We start from the raw sequence: 20,222 nt of genomic DNA on the forward strand, positions 1-20,222 counted from the left end.
CAAAGAGAGCATCCGGATCCTGTGGGTCTCTGAGCAGGGGCCAGCTCTGACGCAACCCGGGAGCAGAAGTTTTAATGCACTTAAAAGAAACCAAAGGTGGGAGCTGGGGTCTCCTCGGCCTCCCCCGTCCCCCCCGGGGCCAGGCACGGCTCTGCCTCTGCCTGGCCAGCCGCCGTCCTGCCCCCCGGGGCCGGGCGAGCGGCTCTCCTCCCCGCTGTGCCCCACCAGCGTCTCGGGCCAGGCGGCGGGAGGACGGGGAGAGGCTCGGCGGTGCGCGGCTCCGCGCGGGTCCCGGCGGCGGGGCCGGCACCGCCCCTGGGAGCGGCGTGTGGGCCGGGGCTGCTCCGCCGGCCCCGCCCCGCCCGCGCCCGCCGCCGGCCGGCATGAAAGGGGAAAGCGGCGGGCGCGGACCTGCGGGCGCTTCCTCTCGCCTCTGCTCGGCGCCGCGCTCCCGGCGGGACCGGCTGCAGGTAGGTGCCGGGCTGGGGCAGCGCCTGCCGTCAGCGCCCCGCGTGCCTCCCTCCCCGCCCCGGGTGCCGGTGCTGCCTGCCCCGCCGGTCCTCGGAGCGAGCCGGGCTGCGGGCCTCCCGGTGGCGGCGGGCCGGGCCGGGCCGTGCGACCCGGCTCCGCGGGGCTGGCTGGGCGCGAGCGGCGCGTGCCGGCCCCGGTGCCGGTTCCGCCGGCCGCGCTCCCGGTGAGCGTTTATGGACTGGGCCGAACTTTTCGAGCTGACGGCAGAGGCGCTTCAATGCTCCTGCCTCGGCGGAGAGGAAAGGGGGAAATGCCGGGAGTTCTCGGCTGTCCGTCTGGCCCCAGCTCTGCCAGGGCGCGTGTAAATTGCTTCGGTAACTTTGGCAGGGCTGTTGGAGGGCACAAGTTAAGCATGTGCTTAACTGTGCTGGATCAGAGCCTTGGAAACAAATGTTCAAAGCACTTTTGTGTAACTTGCTTCACTTTCCTAAAGACTAGATCTTGGGAGCGTCCTTCCCTCTCCCCTTCTGCCTCTTCTTCCTGTGCATCCCTCCTCAAGCTCTGCTCATGGCAGCTCAGCCAGGCTTTGTTCCTGCTGCGTGCCTGGATCCAAGGAGGTTTTTTTGGTTTTTGTTTTTTAATTTGAGGGTGTCAATCATTTTGTTGAAGGTGACTCTTATCTTCAGCTTCTCTACTTTTGTAATTCTGTTAAATGCGATCAGACTCGTCTGGCAGGACTGTATCAATCCCTAGTGCTTCCTACACAAGGTTTCACAATCTCCTGGGATGGTTGATGACCTCTTTCTTTTAACGTGGTGCTTCTCTGCAGAAAGAAGCTGCAATAACAGGGTAATGAATGGAAGAAACTCTTCCTCTTCACCCCTCTTGACCACTTCTCTCAGGTTTGGTACCTTTGTATCTCTCCAATTTTCTCTGCAGTCTCAGGAACCTGTTCAACTTGACTGTTATTTGGCGTAACCTGTTCTTAAAGGCCAAAAGGTGCAGTCAACTGCTGTGTGTTCACACTTCAACACGGAAGCTTGCAAATGGCCACAAGCCTTCCTGTCCCTAGCATCCAGGGACTACAGATGGTGCTCTTAAACGTTTCCATGCTGCAGACTTGAGATAGGTGCAAGCAGTGAGGAGCAGCTCACAGACAGCACATCCTCCTATCAGCTGCTTCTGCATCTTGCAGCCATGTTGCAGGCAAGGGGAAAAGGCCATCCAGAAATAACCTGCTGTTGTAGACACACTGGCATATATACCATCTCTTTCCCTTCCAGAAGACAGCCAGGAGGCCTGTCGATATGAAGGGGGGCAAGGGAAAACTCGCCATCTGGGCAGATTTACTATATGAGAGGTCAGGTTGGGAAGCAGATCTGTGGTGTTTAACACCATCCCCCAGCTCAAGTTCTTGAAGGTGTGTGTAACTTCAGATGTCTCGACAAGCTGAGAAACAGATTTTAATTCCTTTCTTAGCTGTTATGGAGCTGTATTTTCTGTCATACCATGGTTCCCTGGCTGTGATCTACAAATTGCCAACCTGCTGCTGGCCCACAGATTCACCTTGCTGGAAGAACTTCCTCTGTTAAACTCTGATGATCCTGGCAGGATGCTGAAGATGGCCCAAGATCCCAAAAGTCTGGGAACTGTTTGAGGACTACATCACTCCCTGTCCAAAATGGAAGAGGATGAACAAAGCACCATGATCTCTTTGGGACCTGGGCATTGTTCTTTCTCTGTGTTTCTTACCACCATGGAGATGTCAAATGAAAAATGCTAGAAAGGTATGTTGTTATTAGCAGACCATCTGTGCACAATTAACACTGTATGCAAACAATATTTTAAAAAACTCGGTGTCATAAGCTGCCTGGAGAAGCTTATATTCGATGCTGTTGGAGGGGAAGTTTGTTTTTGCTCAAGGTTTCTAGTATTAAAATACTAGTATTAGTATTTTGTGTTATTTATCCAGATGATGCTGATGAAGCAGGAGTCTGTGAAAACCCAAAAACCAGAGGAAAAGCCTGCCAAGCACTGGGTCATATTTGATTGTGGGTTAGATTTCCCCTGCTTCAGCATTATTAAGTCTAATTTATACAGCATTGTATCTTCTTGATTTTTTACTAGAGATTACCCTGAGCAGTTCCTGCTTGTAGTGAGACATCTTCCTGCAGTGGCAGGATTGCTCTCAAAGCTGCACAGCTGCCCGCTTGCACTGAGCCTTGATTCCTTGAAATTAGCCACAACTGGCTTGGTTGCCATCAGCTTAATGGTAACAGATGGTGCCACTTCTTCCAGATCATATCCAACAGATGAGGCAAACATTGGTTTCCTATTCAAGGAAGGTTGGTTTGTTTGTTTTTTTAAGTATCCAGGTGAAACTATCTTTTTTTTCATTTTGGCTTTAAATAAACTATGATGCTTTGTTAATTCTTAAGAAGTTTAAAGAGAAAACACTTCTTCTTACTCTGGGCAAGAGCTGGGTAGAGACAGGATGCAGGAGGGGAAGCGATTTAGCTGCATGGATGTGGGTTCCCAAGTCCTAGGCACAAATTAGGCAATACAAAATACTGGAGGAGAGGGAGAAATGTAAAGGGCAGAGTCCTAATAATGGAGGTCTCTGATTACTGTATGGGCTTCTCTGTCTAGATCACTTGCTGTCAGAGGTTTTAGTACTTCACCCTAATAAAAGGCACCTGAATTGAAGAAATGTCTGTCTTTAGAGCTGTAGCTGTTCATGTACTTCACTTCAGTTAAACTGATGTAATCTTCCATTAATGGCAGAACTATGCCCTATCAAACACATACTTAATATAGCAAAATCAACAGGCAAATTTCAGTTCAGTAAGAGATTTCTTGGGCGGGGGGGGGGGGGGGGGAGAGGAGGACAATTCAGAGGGCTGATTTCTCTCTCTTCTTCCTAATACTCCTCTTCTTCTGTGGCCTCTCATTTCAATTTCAATACTGTGCTTTGGCTTTCAGCACAGACTCCCGGCAGCTGATGGTACAATACTTGTACTGCACACAGGAATGCTGCTGCCCGCTCCCTGCGATGGCAGTCGTGAGGGGGCTTTCCCCTGCACATCCCTCTTGCAGCAGGCTCTAGTCCTGGCTCTTCTGCCATCAGCAAATGCCTGCCTCAGCCTGCAGGCCAGGGGCTGGAGAACTTAAACCCTCTGTAGCATGTGCTTTCTTATTAGCTTTCTCAAGATCCCTGTCTTTTGGATGTTAGTGCTAGCCGAAGAGTTTAGGGATTCCTCTGTCTAAACTGGCAGATTTTCTTGGCTTTATTGAGCATTTCTCATGAAAATAGGGAAGGGCCCATTCTGTCTCCTTACAAACCTTTCCTTTTCAATGGCAGTGTTATTTGTTGCAGTATTCATCTGATTTAGCCCCTGGGCCAGGACATCTAGACCACAAATGAGGAGGTGGTTCTGTCTGCTTGGCTCTTGGACCTAGTTTGTGGTCTGTGATTGACTTGGATTTCACACCCTTGCTGAGGTGCAGGCTGTGAATTCACCTCCCAGCAGGGTCAAGGTCCTGTGCCCTGTGGTTTGGAGGCTTCTTGCTGAGGACCATCCATCTGCAGCACAAATGCGGGTGTAGGCAGCCGAGCTCCCACTAGCCGGAGGGCTGGGCCGCAACGTGCGGCACCGGCCACAATGTGCGGCACTACCAGCTGCTGCTGGAGGGTCCTGCTGCCAAGCTTGTGAGTGGCCGTAGCTGCATGTCCAATGTTGGCAAGAGATGTGAAGTGGGGAGGGGAGCAGGTGGAGCTTGAGCCTTCCTTCATCTAGACCACTCGATGACTCTCTCCCCTGGAAGCTGCCTGTGCTCCGGATCCAGTGTGCAAGGTCACAGCCAAACGCTTTGCCTTCCCTGATGCTGAGCAGGAGGATTCCCCTTTGGGCCTCTCGAGTGAGCTGAGAACTAGACTGGCTTTTTGGGTCGCAGCTATACAGGGGCGTCCTGCTGCAGTGCCCAGGACCTGACCCTGCAGCCAGCGTGGGACAGCCTGTCCCCACTGGCGGGGAGGAAGGGTGCTGGGCAGATCCTTACTTTCCCTGCAGAGCTTCTGTTCCCTTAGCTCTAGTCTGTTGCCGTTGTCTCTGTCCTCCTGGACCTCTTGCTCTGTGGGGCCAAGCACCCCCTTGGTATCCAAACTAATGCTTTTCATCCCTCCTGCAGCCACACCCAACCAGCTGGCCCTGGATGGACATGGTGGGGTCCAAAGGCTAGTAGTTGTGTTTGTCTGGTACAGCACAGGGGAGGGCACAGCCAGCAGCTTCCCAGAGTTGCTTTGACCTGTCCTTGCTATGTGGGACAGGAAGGCTATAGGGAGGGGGGAGCATGTTGCTTTTCATCTCCCACCTCTGTACCCCCACTAGCTATCTCTGGCTAGTGTTTCCCCTTACAACCCCAATGCAGCTGTTGAAGGGAGTCTGAAGATTGTATTTAGCAGGACCTTCTTTTAGACTTTTTCTTTTTTGCCTTTTAATTGATCAAGCAGTAGCAGGGAGGTTGGAAATACATCTTGGACCAAATTCAACTTCATCGCAGCCCCGCTGGGGTAACATTTGGGGCCATCCAACATCCATATGTACAGTAGTTGCTCCCATTGTAACCTCTTTCCCCCGCCCTTCCTAACGTGTCTGAACTGGGTCCTCAGGACACTGCTCTGTTTCTGACTATTCTCAAATAATCATCAGGTGATTCTCCTCCCAAAATAATGGAAGGTGTGGGTGAGGCGCATTTGCTTTCAGTGATGTAGCAACACCCCTTGCACAACAGAAACATTCGGCGTTGCACCAAACTGGGAGTGGGATGATGGCCATAGGAGTGCGACTAAGGCGTCGGGGTGCCACATACACTGCAGGTTGTCTCTGGGCTGCTTTCTGCAGCTAGCTCACTTTCCTTTCTTCCAGTGCTTCAGTGGCCTGGTGCCTGCTTTCCCTTCCCAGCCCTTTGCACTGAGCCTCCCTGTTCTCCCATGGCCAGTCCCTCACTTGTGCAATGAGTGTAGCAGGGTGGCTTTTCCCGTAGAACCCTGCTGTTCTCTCCGAGGAATCTTGCTGTGCCGTGGGCTCTCTCCTGCCCTGTTTCAGCTGAGCGAGGCGGCTTGCTAGCTGCCAGCATTGCAAGAGCTAAAGCTGGAGAGTGGCTCTTGGCATCTTCTCTGGTAGTAAAGGCTCTATAGGCCTCACAGGGAGATTGCACAGGCATCAAGGGCTTGGAGGTAGTCGGCAGTTCTGGCTAGGTAGAAATAGAAATAAAATCTAGCTGTTCTAGTTCTGTAGGGGTAAATGTGGATTGAGCAGTGAGTGGTGCAGCTTGCACTGGGACCCAGCAGAGCTCCTCCAATAGCTCTCCCCTGCTAATGATGCTGCAGGTCAGTCTGCTGGTTTCTGAGGCTTAGGAGCAGATCAGTGCAGACAGAGCATTCTCAATTTCTAGAAGACCCTTCCCTGACACACCTAGTATCCAGCTTTGGGATTTTCCTGCACTGACTAACTCCAGACTGCTCTCCTCTCCCAGCTCATGAGCTCATGGCTTGCTGCTGCAATCCCAGTAGTTGGTTGCCCAAGTATGTGACTGAGCATTTCATGCTATATTAAGAGTATGTTTCTCTCCTTGCAGTTATGAAGATGAAGGTGCTACTGTGCCCTGCTGCTCTTCTCTTCCTAATGGCTGCTTTCAGTCTGGAGCTGTGTCATGGTGCCAAGGTGCTGATCATGCCTACCATAGTCTTTGACAGCCACTTGCGAGTCTTCATGAAAGTGGCAGAGGCACTGACTGACCGGGGCCATGACCCCGTGCTACTTCTTCATGAGGGTCGGGATGTGGAAACCTACCTGCCAGGCTTCCGCATACAGAGGTACCGGGGCATATTCAGCATGGACAGTGCAGACGCCTGGGTGCAGGAGAAGATAAAGCGTGTCTTCCAAGGGAAGATGACCTCTCTGGAGGTGTTCTCCTTTCTGGAGAAGTACCTGGAAAACTGTGACCTGGTTCTGGGAAATTCTACCCTTCTGCAGAAGCTCCAGCATGAGCACTTTGACCTGCTGTTGGTGGATCCCAATGAGATGTGTGGCTTTATCCTGGCCCACCTCCTCCATGTCAAATATGCTGTAATCTCCACCGGTTTCTGGTTCCCAGCAGAAATTGGTGCTGCTTCCCCCATTGCCTATGTCCCTGAATTCAACTCCCTCATGACAGACAAGATGGGCTTCTTTGGCAGGACTTGGAATCTTGTGGTCTACATGATCACTCGCGTGGCTACAAAGCTGGTCATCCTGCCAAAGTTTGAACGCCTCATGGAGAAGCACAGGGTGGAGCCCAAGACATCCATGTTGGACCTTGTCCATGGAACCAGTCTCTTCTTCCTCTGTAATGACGTGGTGCTGGACTTTCCCCGGCCAACGCTTCCCCATGTCATTTTCACGGGGGGGATCCTTGCTGAGCCTGCAAAGCCCCTTCCAGTGGTAAGTGCAGGAACGCTTTGAGCTGTGATTAGGTATTTACCTGGGGAGCTACTTGGTACAAATCTGCTGCTGAAGAGTCTCATAAATGCTGTGGAGCCTCAGGAAAGCTGCTGTGTTTTGGAGCCTGTGTACAGCAAGGAGACAGGGAGCCCTGAGGATGGTGGGGATGTGGGGAGGGTATAGAGTTAAGCTGCCCACCCTGAAGTGGGAGCTGGCTGTGCTCCCCATGTCAAATGGCTCCTGGAAGCCCTGTACTGGCAGTGCTACCTCTGGGACTAAATCAGTAGTAGTTTGTCTGTTCATTTCTGTGTACTTGAGGAGGAAATAGGAAGACTAATCAGTCTGTATTGCTTCATCACTGGTTCAAGATAATCCAGAACTTCCTCCTTAATCCTGTTTCTTGTAGGGCATTTCTGCCCTGGAGCTCATAGTCTTAACTTGTGGGGGAATGTTGTGCTTGTTGTCTGATCATAATCAATGTGTACAAATTTAAGTGTACAAGATTGAGAACTGTCCCATCCTCCTTTTTTTTTTTTTTAAGTGGTAGCCCCAGGGAAAACTCCCCAGGCATTTCAGAGGCTTTCTCTGACAGGTTCCCTACTATGACCAGTAATAAATTCAGAAGGTCAAACTCTTAACTTCCCCAAGAGAAGATGCCATGGGACAGAGTAGGACCTGTTTGCCATTCCTCCCATTGATCTAGCGCTTTTACAAACGCTGAGGGGAAATTGAACAGGAGATAGAAGCTCAGGAAGTGTCCCTGTGCCCCAGGCAGGGGACTGAAATGGAGATAAGATACAACTTTCAAAGTATTAGAGGTCTATTAAGAATGCTGGCAGCTTTAATTAAGGTTGTGGATGCCATTTTTTTTTTCCAGTTAAAAGGAAAAAGTGCGATTAGGTGCTTTAGAACAGAAGTTCTCCAGGTGTGTATGACTGCTGATCACCCTTCTCCATGTGGTACAGTATGTGGGTAGCACAGTGAACACAGGGTACTCCAAAAGCTGTGTCAGGGAGTGACTGTCTCTCAGGTCTTGCAAAATACTGACTTGGTCCAATGTGGCCAAGTATACACCTGCCTTTTAAAGAAGGGAGTTGTTTGCTATGGCATTACACGCTTCACAGCTTCCAGAGGTGAGCCCAGAGTGCCTAAGGGATAGAGAGAAGCCCAGAGCCCTGCGATAGGCTGTGGTTATAGTGCTAGCAGGTAGGCATGTCTGCACCCAGGTTGCAGGATGCCAAGGGGAAAGAGGGCCTTTGTAGACCTAGGTGTATCTTAAGGACTCTCCCATCTGAACAGGAGCTGAGTTATGTAATTAAGGTATTTATTTCCTCATATTTGAAAAGCAGTGACTGAGCATTTCTTTAAATAGGACACTGGGGATTACAGATATGTATTTGAGAGATGGTGAGAATTTTTGGTGGTCAGCTGTGCTTCCCTTAGCAACTTTAATGCTGTCTCTGAAAGTCAAATGTTAAGGCTTGATTATAATGGATAATGTAATTACTGGAGTCATCTTGGTTTTAACTATCAAAACAAAACTACTTTCTCTTCTTTAACAGTTTTAGCAGTTGTATTGCTCAAAAGAAAGTGTTAAAGAGAATGGAGAAACCAAAACCCTTAGCTAGAAGGGTTTTTTTGTTTGTTTGGGTTTTTTTTGTTTTTGTTTTTTGTTTTTTGTTTAGGGCTTTTTAAGCTCTTCTGGAAAGATAGGTTTACATCCCAGAAGCATCTAACAAAGGACAGGTGTTCTCGGAGAACAACACTAAAATGCATTTTGAAATTCTTCTGTACTGTGATCTTCAACCTTGTAGACTACTGATTATAAGATATTTTGGGTTAACCATCCTATTTTTCTCCCTTAACCAGAAGAATTTCTCTCTCCCCCCCCCCCCCCTTCATGTTATTGTACTGTGTCTTTCAATGAAGTGTTCAGATTCAAGAGATAATATATGGGAAACTTGAAGCAGGAAAGAATCCATAATAAGAGATGGGCTCAGCCCAACTTGGCATGGAAGGGAATACCTTGTGTTTGCTTCACAGCAGTCATGCTGGCTGATTTCTTCTTTCCCCTGGTCAAAGAAGCAGAGGACTCTCTCCTAGATATATACCTGTTTATGTAGCACCATGGATAACCTCAAAACAAAGTATGACCAACTGTGATTTCTCACGAAGTTGTAGTTGCTTCTCTGCCCAACAAATGAAGACTAAATCTGCTATCTGGAAGTAGCTATCAAAGAGAGAGAGGAGTATCCTAGCAAGATGGCAAAACCTTCTGCCATTTCCAGCAGCTTTGAAAGTCAGAGCATTTGTGGGGGATTTCAAGCGAGATGTTGTTCCTGACTGTGCTCAGCTGACATTTCAGCTGTTATATTGGCCCACAGCTAGAGACCCTGACAGACCTCTGGTTTTGTAGCAGTGTTGGAAAATAGCCTTGGTTTCCTCATTTTACTCCAGTTTTCTCTGCTGCTCCTATGTGGGCCTCAGTGTGTGTTTTCAGAGCCCTCCTTGCCAAAGAGTAATTGCATTACCTGCTGCTGCTGAAAGCCATCCAAAGTAGTAGCAAATTTAGCTGTTAGGAACCTCCCTGCAGAACTCCTGAGCCCAGCAGGTGTTTGAGCAGCTTCTGCCTGGCTGGGTGCAGAAATCACAGCAGTCTTAGAGTTCATTGCCTGGTCGAACACGTAGCCCTGTGCTCCAGGTGGATTTGGCTTCAGCCTCTCCATAGAGCATTTCTTACTGGCAGAGACAACAGTGGGAAGATCATTTCTCCAAGAAGGCTACAAGGCAGCTGTGTGTGTTTTGCCTGCAGGGTCTGCGTCTCTGGGTGGAAGCAGCAGATGCAGGTGTTGTTGTTGTCTCCTTTGGCATTGGGATCCGAGCTCTTCCAAGTGACTTGGTGGAGAAGATGGCTGGCGCGTTCGCTCGTCTCCCGCAGAGGGTTGTGTGGAGGTAAGGGCAAAGCGGGATTCCACTTAACTCAAGTTGATGAAAATCATTATTGAGGGGTGATTCCAGCTCAAAACACACATTTGTCTTCTATCTCTTGATTTGGTTGAATTTGTAATTGAGGTGTCTTCTGGGTTTTTTTTCTTTTTTTTTTTTTTTTTTTTTTTTTTTTTTTTCCCCCCCCCTCTTAACCTCCTCCCACAGATACTTTGGACAGAAGCCAAACAACCTGGGTGAGAATACGCTGATGATGGAGTGGCTGCCCCAGAACGACCTGCTAGGTAAGACAGGGAATGTGTGTGTACAGCTAGTGACATCCCTAGAGTTTAGTTCAAACCACAGCAAAGATGTACAAGGAAAACAGCACCCTTGTGGGTCTAAGTCTGTCACTTCTTGTGAGTCTGATCTGTAAATAACATGGTCCTCACCTAATGCTTGTTTGAAGCTGTATCTTGGCCCCATCTCCCTGCTCATCCAGGTTCTACTCAGCAAGCTTTTGGCTGCTGAAAGCAGGGTACATTCCCAAAGGATAACATGAATGTCCATCCTCTCAATTCAGCACACCTGTTTATCCTTAAACACAAGTCAATACTGTGTACAGAAAGTCAGGAGCAGTCCCATTTCTGTGTGGGATGCACTGATTTGCCTCTGTTTCTCTCCCCACAGGCCATCCCAATGTAAAAGCCTTTGTCAGCCACTGTGGGATGAATGGCATATTTGAGGCAATTTATCATGGTGTACCAGTGGTGGGGTTTCCTTTCTATGGGGACCAGTTTGACATCATGACCAGACTGCAGGCAAAGGGCATGGGTATCCTCATGGACTGGAGCAGAGTGAGAGAAGAGGATCTTTACCAGGCTGTCATCACTGTTATCTCTGACCCCAGGTGAGGCATTCAGAAGCACTGAGCTCTTCCTTGGCAGAGGCAGTAGGGACTGACATGTCTTTGCGTCATCCTTTACACAGCCAGTAGTGGCTTCTGGATCAAGCAGTGTTGCAAACGTTGCTCAGCGGGCCAGACATATTAGCACCGTGTAGTCCTAAGATGCTTGCACAAAGAGATACTCTAGCACTTGCTGTGAGAGTGCGATCTAGTCTGTCTTGGCTCTGACTCTAACTTTCTTAGAAAGGTTTATGCATCAGCATCTCAAAGCTCTTCTCCTTTTAATACCAGCCTGTGATCAGGAAAAGTGAGATCACATCCTCACCTTGTGGTCTCCCTGTTCTTGTCCAAACAACTTTTGGCAGAAACAGCTAGGGCAGACAGTGGACTGCAGATAATGCTCCAATTGTTTCTTCTCAAAACCAGATTCTTTACCCTTTCCTAGATTTGTCACAGCACAGTGACACAGGGCACCCACTGTCTAATAGGAAACATGCAGCTGTTAGTTTCTGAAAAGCTGTCTGAGAGCTTGATCTTGTTAGCTGTTAGGAGCTCTCAACTGCTGACCTCAGTATAAATTGTCACCACCTGGTACCTTGAAGGATTAGACCAGTCACCAAATCTGACTGTTGCTTGGTGCTGGTAAGGTGCAAACTCCCCTCAGAAAGCAACAATCCATGTAAATCCACTGAGCATCCATCACCATCTTACCAAGAGACTTCAGCTGAACTGTCAGTCTTGCTAACAAAACGCAAAGTAAAATGCAGTCTGACTTGTGCTGCCATGGCTAATGATTGCCATCACAGTGTTTTTTGGAGGCAGCTGTGAAGCCAGTTGTAGAAGAAACTTGCCAATCTCCCAAGGTATCCTTTGGGATTGAAGGCATCAGTGGACATATCAGATCACTTCTCAGCTATGAAGCTGCTGTCACAAGGATAACTTCTTGTCCTCTTTCTCCCTTGCAGCTACAGAAAAGCAGCCAAGTTCATTTCAGCTCTCCACCTCGACACACCAATGCACGCTCTTAATAGGACGGTGTACTGGCTGGAGTACCTCCTTCGTCATGATGGGGCAGTGTATCTTCGCCCTGCTGTCTATGACCTGTCCTTATATGAGTACTTCTGCCTGGACATCTTGGCCCTTCTCTTATTGTGTCTGGCTGGCATTGGCTTCATCCTCTACAAAGCTGTGGCACGGTGCAGAAGGAAGGGGGCCAGCCCTGTATATCAGAATGGCAATTGCATGAAAGGGCACTTCACAGAAGAGAAGAAATTGCAATAGTGGCTCAGCATGTCCTACAGCATGTTCCTTCACTGTGAAATGAACTTCTACAGTACCAAGAAATGGGCGGCACGCAGGCAGAGTGAGGAGAGTGATCAGCAGGTCTGGATGCTGTCCTCCCGGCTGAGAGGAGAGGGGGGAGGGAAGGGCATTGCGAAGGCCTGTGTGCACACCTCTATGTACAGCACCTGTGGGTGGGGACATGAATTCAGGCATGGGTGGAAATACTTGCCAGGATGGTGGGAATGGGGCATGGGTAGGTAGACTTCCAGGGAGGAGTACAAGTTGCTCTCTTTATATTGCATGTTGGTTTAGATGCTGGCATTGTTATTCTGGCTTTTTGGATCTTCATGGAGGCACTGGAGGTATTGTTTCTCCTCTGCCTTGTTACCAAGAGCCCCAAAGTCGGGATTCCTTTACATGCTGGTGAGAATCTGAGGGAGAGGAGTGGACAGGGAAGAGCAACGAAAGTATCATATGAAAGAGAATGAAACTGGTCTGTTTTAAATTCTGTGGGTAAATATTCTTCTTCCTGCTTCCATCAACCCTCTGCAGTCTTGTTTGTGTTTGAGCTAAATTATTATATTTTTTAATAAAGTTATATTCTTTCCCCCATGTGGCAGTTCTCTGGTCTTGGTTGAATGTGAGCCTTTGAGCCTTGTAACAGGATGCTGCTCAAAGCAAGATTAGAGTTCTCTTCCCTTCTTGTCACTGCTGCTACTGTCTCCACATGCCTGTGGACCACTACAAACCTCTGCCAGTGACTCCTCTTGGCCTTTCCACAGGGTTTCAGGCAGTGCCTTCCCTCCTCTGCCTGTGTGTGACACCCATGCCCGTGGAGTCTCCAAACCTCTAATAAAAAAACAAATTTGTCCTGCAGGTGACAGCACCACAGGAAGAGCAACCAGTAGCTTGGAGTGACGGTCATACAGCACATCTGTAAAAGCAACAAGCTCTGCTCTTTCTAAAGAAAACCTCTGTTCCTTTTCAACATGAGCAGGCGTGTTATTGCCCCCCTTGGAGGCATGGTATGGCATGATGCCCACGTTTTTCTACTCACCCCAGGCTCCAAGGCAAGCCCATGCTTTGCTGCTGTTACACAACCCACCCACAGTGCTGGCTGGTGGTCCAGCTGGTGAAGCTGAGGGCTGGGGTTCCTCGCTGTACTGTTGGCTGGGGCTCTCTCCACACTAGCACCCACTGGAGAGTGACCTCATTGCTCAGGTTTCCAGGCTCTGCTCTCCCTTGTGGGTTTGTGTTTTGCTTTGAGGAGGGTTTTTTTGCATATGTTTCTCATTGCAGATGAAAGGTGCATTGCCATGTGCAGTCTAGTGAGCAGCAGTTTGGCTGGGTTCCTGGGACGTTCTGGTTTGGGGCAGTGCCTGGCTCTGAGTTACAGGCTTCTGCGTGGCATGGCTACCCAGCCCTCCTTCCTTCACACCAGCCTTCAGCCTGCAGAGGGGCTGTAGCAAAGGTCTGGGACAAGAATCCTGTTTGCTGTCTCGGACAGATGAGAACAGCCTAGAGGTTTAAGCTTGGACCTGTAACTATCCGGTGGCATAAGTTGTTAGTCTTAGAGTCTCTTGCTGCCTCCTGAGGTATCCAAGCCTTGTTGTTAGTGGTGAGCTGGGCACCCCATCAGCCTTGCTCTGTGTCAACCCTGTGTGACTTCATACCTTCTGCGTTGAGGGTGTTGAGTCTATCCCCGGTGGGCCGAAAGAGAAGATCAGGGTGAGGTAAGCTGCTAATAAATGGCCAGTAGGACAAAAGCAAGGATTGTAGATAGGTGGTAGAACCACTGGCTAAATGGTATCTTCCTGTCTGCAGGTTGCATTTTAAAAGATGATAGTTCTTGGAGGGAAAAAAGATACTGGCACAAGTTTTGCAGCTTATCTACCCGTTGGTGGTTGTCCCATGGCGGCTTTGAGGGAAATCATTACTGCCACCTACATGAGAACTTGGCTCTTTAGGTTGAATATAGCAAACGGGGAGGTCTGTGACTTGGTGACAGAGTTGAATTGCTTTGAACATAAGGAAAAAGAGCAACAGGACAAACGTTCCATTTGCAAACTGGTGCTGTGGCTGGGTGCCTGTTCTCCATCCCCACACCTAGGCACTACGGCAAGACACGGTGGAGGCGAGAGGCTGATTTGGCTTGGCTGTGCTCTGCAGTGTTCTGGAAAAGCTTGGATACATTAAATATGAGGGTTTCTCTAAGCTTTTCACCTTTATTCCTATCTTCTTTATATTGTCTCTGTTCCTATTAAAAGTGTAGCTTTCTTTCATTTTACTTTTTTCTTTATTATTTATTCTTTCAATATTGAATACAGAGGGAAAGTATAGCAAGGCCTGAAGTCAGTTATTAAGTTAAATTATTAATAATGAGTAGCCTGTCACATATAGTTAAAAACCTTGATGGGGGAAGGACTGGAGGGGAGATTTATTCCTCAGGCAGCTCTGCCTTTGAGTTCGTACCTGGTCTGTGGGCAAGATGCCGTTTGGCTACCTTGTGCACTCTCTTGTCAGGTAAACTGAGACTGGCAGATGGGACTGTGGTGTAACTTTTAAAATTGTGGTTTAAGATGCTTGCAAGGAAAAGTAGGACGTGACTCTTTATCCTTTTCTGAGGGCTGAAGAAGCTGGGGTAACCTCACCTAGGAGCTGCACACCCCGTCGAGCATGTGCAAGGCTGCTCTTCATCATTCTCCGGGCAAGGCACAGGGGAGCCCAAGCGCAATGCTGAGGTGCCAGCCGTCTCACTAATGGGCACACAACTCCCTGCGAGGGCCTTGGGTGTTTCTGTGGGCAGGAGGTGCTGGGGGAGTGAATGAGCTGGCTTTTCCAGCTGGTCCTGCCCCGTCAGCTCCTTGAGAGCCTCCTCTGAGCATGAGGCAAGGTGGCCCTGTGAGCAAAGACTGCATCTCTGACGTCTCTGAGGCAGTCCAAGAGCGAGCCTGTTTTCCAGGAGAGCCCTGTGCCGTGCAGGACCAGCCTTGGGTGGGTGCAGTGCCTCTGCTCCCAGCACCTCCTCGCTGCTGACACGAAGGTGGGAAGCCACATGCCCGCCCTGCTCCTCTCGTGGCTCCTCTCTTAGCCCCGCCGTCAGTGGCCGGACCACGCTGGTGCACATGGCAGGGCACAGCGCTGCCTCCAGCTGCTGCTCTCCTCTGGGATTTTGCAAGCAACTAATAAGCTACTGCTGCTCCCTCCCCAGTGCCTCACGTATCTCCCCTTCAGCATCTGCACGGGAGAGCCTGTTCTTTGGCCCAGGGCAGGGCAGGGTGATGTCAGCACCACGGCTTGTTTTTCCAGCCTGGGAAGGTGGTGGCACCAAACTGTCAACAAAATTTGGCTAAGAAAGGGGAGTTGTCTCCCTCTGCAGGCAGGTGTGATATCACTCTGGCTGCAAGAGAAAAGCATCTGAAGGATGGGCTCCTTGAAGACTCTGGCCTTTGACTCATCACGCCATTAAATGCCAGTGAGCAAGAACACTGGTGGATTAAGGAGCTTCCTTTCACCTCTGTGCCAGGAAACTCTTCTTCATGGCTGATGCAATGGCCGTGCACAGCTCAGCCCCAGCCTGGGTCCCCACAGCTCCCTGGGCCAGGCGTGGAGGTGAGGTGGGAGCCAAAACCAGGGTCTGGCACAGCACTGTGGTGTGCCTCTGCCAGAGCTGTCACAAGCCGCTCGCCTGCAACGAACAGCTCTGCCCCTGCACCTACCTCCTGTGCTGCCCACGCACCCCTGTGATTATTCTGAGGGCGCGGGCAAAGCCTTCCTCTAATCCTTCACCAACACAACTGTTCAGTCATCTCCTTTGCCGCAAGAAACCCTCCTGCAGCCATGCGAGAGCGCTCCTCCCCTCAGCCTCAGGAGGGCACTCCTGGGGAAGTCACCAGGATTTTCTGCTCTAGCCAGGCCTGTTTGGCTGGCCCCAGACAGGTCTAGGTAGTGGATCAGCTTTCAATTTTTCCCTCCACCTCTGATTTGCAGCCACACACCACTTCCCCTTTCCTTGTTCCTGGCCTGTGGTTGATGGCACTGGGTGGACCATCACCTCTCCCCCAGGCGTTGCAGCCTTCCTCCTGGCAAGCTTCAGGGCCTGGTCAGCACTCAGCAAAGGCAATGTGGGCTGAGGATCAGCTTGGCTCACGGCTGCCTTCACCACGAGGGCCGTGGGGCCCTAAACCCCCAGGGAACACCGGCACTGTGTGTTCTCACAATTGCTGTGCCTGCAAAGTGGTTTTGACCTCCAGCTGCCTAAATCATACCCCAAGTTTCAGACCTTTGGCCTCTAGGTGCTGTCCAGGGAGCGTAATCATGCTGTATTTAATACAATAGATTATTTTTGCCCAACACCAAGCAAGCCCAGGTCTTCCTAAGTGAGATGAAACTCGGTGGGAGCCCAGGGATGCTGCCTGCCCTGCGTGCAGAGCTGGGTCACTGGTCTGGGGTGCACTGCCAGCCAGCAACGACTGCCCTCCTGAACAGCAGATGTGAGGTGGGCTGGGCTCATGGGTGCTGCCAGGCCATGGGAAGCACTGGGGAAGGGCACCTTTAACCCACCCTCTGCCTGAGACTGCAGCAATGCTGAGCATCCTAATCCCAGAACTTCCCCAGCAGTGGGTAGGGATGCTGCTCATCCTGGGCATCCCCAGCTGGGACAGCACCACAGCACAGCAAGGCTCCCTAGGTCCCTGGGGTTTCCCAAGTGTGTGAACCCACGTGAGTATGACTGACTGCGCTCCCAGTTGCTCACGCAACTTGTGTGGCTTTGACTTTCAGCAGGGCATTTAGTAGTAGCAGAAAAGATATCTGATGCAAGAATCCTTTTTCCTTCATGCCTTGTGCTCTAGCAATTAACCAACTCTAGCAACTGCCTCTCACGTTGCTGCCAGGGGAGGTTCTGTGAGCAGGACAGTGGTGGTAAATCCCAATTCTAGCGTCTCCTGGCGGGAGCCCAGCAGACAGTGGAGAGACCTGCTCTTCCCGACCAGCCATGGGAGCCTCACAGAGCCAGTGCAAGGCGTGCGCTGAGGAGGATGGTCCAGTAATTTGCTAGAAGTGGCACACACAGAAGTACAGAGTTGCTTCCCACAGTTGAGGGCAGCTGGAGGTCTGCTTTTGTCCCAGAATATGAGCCCATGCTGTAGCAAGTTCAAAACTTAAGTGGTCTTGTTGCTCGGGTCTTCTTCCTCTGTGGTTTGGGCAGAGCAGATCATGTTTCTGTAGCCTCCTCCTTCACCTCACCTCACGTGTTGGGAAATAGCTTCTGTTCGGTGGATTCCAGAGAATATCCTGTGCTGCCTGTTTTCAGCGCACACAACTACTACAGAACAGGTAAAACTAATCTGGAGATGCTCACAGCGTTACCATTTACCTGAGCGGAGAGTTTGTGTAGAAAACAGCACTCAGCCAAAGCGGGGGCAGGAACACATTGCCTGGGATGGGCGTGAGCCGGTGCCAGTGACGGTCTTGGCTGAAGGCCTGAAGAGGGACAGCCTCACTCGGGACTCAGTGCTCTGAGCTCTGGCCAGGCAAACTGCTCTCCTGGGCCTACCTCGACGTTTTGCCAGAAGGAAGAGCTGCATATTGACAGTGCTGGGCAAGCCAGCTGCTACCTGATGCTATTTGGCCTGCTGAAGAAGCTGTACCTTCCCACCAGCTGGGCAGATCCCCCCCACAGGGTATTAGTATAAAGTCTCTTTTCTCCCACATTTTCCCAAGGCGGGAAGAAATATTCTAAAATAAAGCACTGCTCTCCCCAGCTGCAGTCTGCAGATTGTTATTCCTTGCTCCTGGCAGAGAGACGTCAGCTGCTAGACTTGGCACCAGCTCCCCGCAAGGAAATTCAGGGAGAATCCAACTCAAACCACAAATGGTGCCAGCGAGGAGTATTCCCACTTCCACGCCTAGGGAGCAGTGTCAGACAGGGATTGGAGGCGGAAGACAGCTCCCAGGCAGCAGCAGGCACGGTGCCGTGGGGGACTCCTCTGCTGCTGGCGGGCAGTGAAAGTCAGCCCTCCAGGCCTGCTGCTCAGCCGCTCCACACAGGGACCCTGCAGCAGCTCCTGTGGTGGTCTGTGCCCTCTCCTGCTACTGGAAGCAGAAGTGAGAGAAATTTCACTTGGAAGTAGGGCAAAACTTTTGCTTAGTGAGGTGGTGAATTTTTGGAAGGCTTTAATGGATTAGCTGACACTTTCAGGCTTTTAAATCAGATTAGGTGCCTTTGAGAGAGGAGAGGAGCATAAATGACAGATCATGACGTGCATCATCCTGGAGGGCAAAGGGGCTGCTGCACCTCAGGGTGCAGCAAGGCACAGCTGCTCAGCAGGGGCCGGGGAGCCGGGAGCCCAGCGGGACAGCAAGGCTGGCAGCGCGGGCGCCTCTCCAGCTGGTCTCCAAGCAGGTAGTGCGCTCAGGGTGCTGGTACTCCTAACAGTGTCTGTGCACCTGGAGAGCAAAGGATGCAAATTACAGATGGTCGTATTAGCAGAAGGAAGCTGTTCTCCCAGTCATTCAGGAAATGGGTGAGATCAAACCGCTAGAAAGATCTGTGGGGTCTTCCATGCTCTGCTTTGGAAGGGATTCCCAAGGGCTTGCAAAAGGCTGGAAGATGTTACACATGCCACGAGGTGCTTGTTTGTTGCCCAGCCAGGAGTCGGGGACCATGTCTTTGAGGACAGCTGGGGCAGCCAATTGCTCCAAATATTCGGTGGCTTTATTGAGGCATGGTAAGCGCCCCCTTACTTTCTCAGCCTCTTCATTCATGCTCAGGGATGATGTCTGAATAAGAGCACTCAGCATGATATATAACTTTGTATGTTCAAAGCACTGTTGCCTCTTCTTGCAGCTCTCCCGGGCTTATGCTACGGTCTTTGTCTGGATTCTCCAAAACCATGGTTAGTGGCTGTCTGTTGAAAAGCTGATAGTGGCTTTCACAGAAATACGTTAGAAGTAGATATTTCATGCCATTCCATCCAAAGTTCCAGTAAAAGCCCTTAGCATCCAAGTAACTATTTTTACAGTCCTCTCTGCACTTTCTTGTATCTGCCACAGATGATGCACTGTCCTTGGAACAAGCAACAGCCTTCTTCATTCACAGCCCTAACCCATTCCCACCCCAGATCCATTCTGGTCAGGGGTTCTGGGGAATAAATAAATAAATAAATAATCACTAAACACCATCCTGCAATCCAGGAAGGAACCAAATTATGGTTGTCTGGGCAAGTTTAAATCTGTCAAGGCCAATGGCTTATCTTGGAAGTCGAGTTCTTTAAATGAGTTCTTTTGATTTGGGGGTTTTGATAAAAAGCCATCTGGGGAAAAAAAGAATCACATGGCCTCTTGTTGACACTCATTCATCAGCAACCATGCTGTTACCAGGAGATGAATTAATTTAGAGCACAATAAGGTTGTCATCTTCTGTGTCAATATCCATTACACAAGGATGACACCTGGCCTGGGCTGGGGAGTGATGGGGCCGTGAATTTCCAGAAGTGATTTAATATGGCCAAGTGACAGTGAGATACAGAAATCTCATGTCCCCTTCTGGGCAGGGGAAGGGACCACACTGTTATAGCTAGAAAGTGTTTTGCTCCTGTTCTTGCTAGCTTTGTCCTTCTTCAGCTCCTCATCCATTCCCAGTCATCCTCCCCTCAGTCTAGCCTCTGAAACACCAATTGCCAGTTTTGCCTGAGCTAACCAAAATTTCTGGAAGACTCCTAGTCACAGCTGCTCAGTCACAGGTACAAACATGTTTGTGGATTTAACTCTTCAGTTATCCAGGTATTCAGTCTCAGAGTAGCAAGGAGGAGCAATTACAGCCTTTATCGTTCCCAAGCCGTCAGAGGAAGTCCATTCTCATGCTTCTCCCTCTGCAGCTGAGCCTGTTTACTCCCAGCTGGGCCACCCCACATGCTGTTATAAAAGACGCTAGGTTGGACACAGCTGGGTTTAGTTTTTTCTGCAGCTTCTTACAGGTAGCCTTGTTGGTATCAGTAGCAGGAAGGGCTATAGCAATCCTCTTGAAGGGAACTATTTTGTTATTACTTAAGAGGAAGCCTTTGTAATCACTGTTATAAGAGTGCTGCTGTTGATTAACCTAATCCCTGTCTCCCTTGGATTCAGTTATAACTACTCCTGTAATGCAAGCT

The 20,222-nt window shown here is 50.1% G+C and overlaps 1 protein-coding gene across 3 annotated transcripts; it reads left to right on the forward strand.

Moving 5' to 3' along the window:
- The first annotated feature begins 368 nt into the window (after positions 1-368).
- On the forward strand, positions 369-12,681 carry LOC112980201 (2-hydroxyacylsphingosine 1-beta-galactosyltransferase-like). Of its 3 annotated transcripts, none has more exons than XM_064513937.1 (7): positions 369-470; positions 1,951-2,258; positions 6,109-6,953; positions 9,766-9,905; positions 10,107-10,183; positions 10,569-10,788; positions 11,751-12,681. In XM_064513937.1, the coding sequence occupies exons 3-7, from the start codon at positions 6,111-6,113 to the stop codon at positions 12,064-12,066; spliced, it is 1,596 nt and encodes a 531-aa protein (XP_064370007.1). In that variant the 5' UTR covers positions 369-470; positions 1,951-2,258; positions 6,109-6,110; the 3' UTR covers positions 12,067-12,681. The 3 variants fall into 3 exon arrangements, with proteins under 3 accessions (XP_064370007.1, XP_064370008.1, XP_025950660.1); XM_064513938.1 differs by having other exon boundaries at positions 2,032-2,258; XM_026094875.2 differs by lacking the exon at positions 1,951-2,258.
- The last annotated feature ends 7,541 nt before the right edge of the window (positions 12,682-20,222 follow it).

Source organism: Dromaius novaehollandiae, chromosome 6 (assembly GCF_036370855.1).
Source record: "Dromaius novaehollandiae isolate bDroNov1 chromosome 6, bDroNov1.hap1, whole genome shotgun sequence".
In the NCBI taxonomy this organism is placed as follows: domain Eukaryota; kingdom Metazoa; phylum Chordata; class Aves; order Casuariiformes; family Dromaiidae; genus Dromaius; species Dromaius novaehollandiae.

Coding starts and splice junctions, on each gene's coding strand:
- LOC112980201 (XM_064513937.1), top strand. CDS start 6,111: ATGAAGATGAAGGTGCTACTGTGCCCTGCTGCTCTTCTCTTCCTAATG. Junction 6,954..9,765: donor CTGCAAAGCCCCTTCCAGTG/GTAAGTGCAGGA, acceptor TTTTGCCTGCAG/GGTCTGCGTCTCTGGGTGGA. Junction 10,184..10,568: donor GCCCCAGAACGACCTGCTAG/GTAAGACAGGGA, acceptor CTCTCCCCACAG/GCCATCCCAATGTAAAAGCC.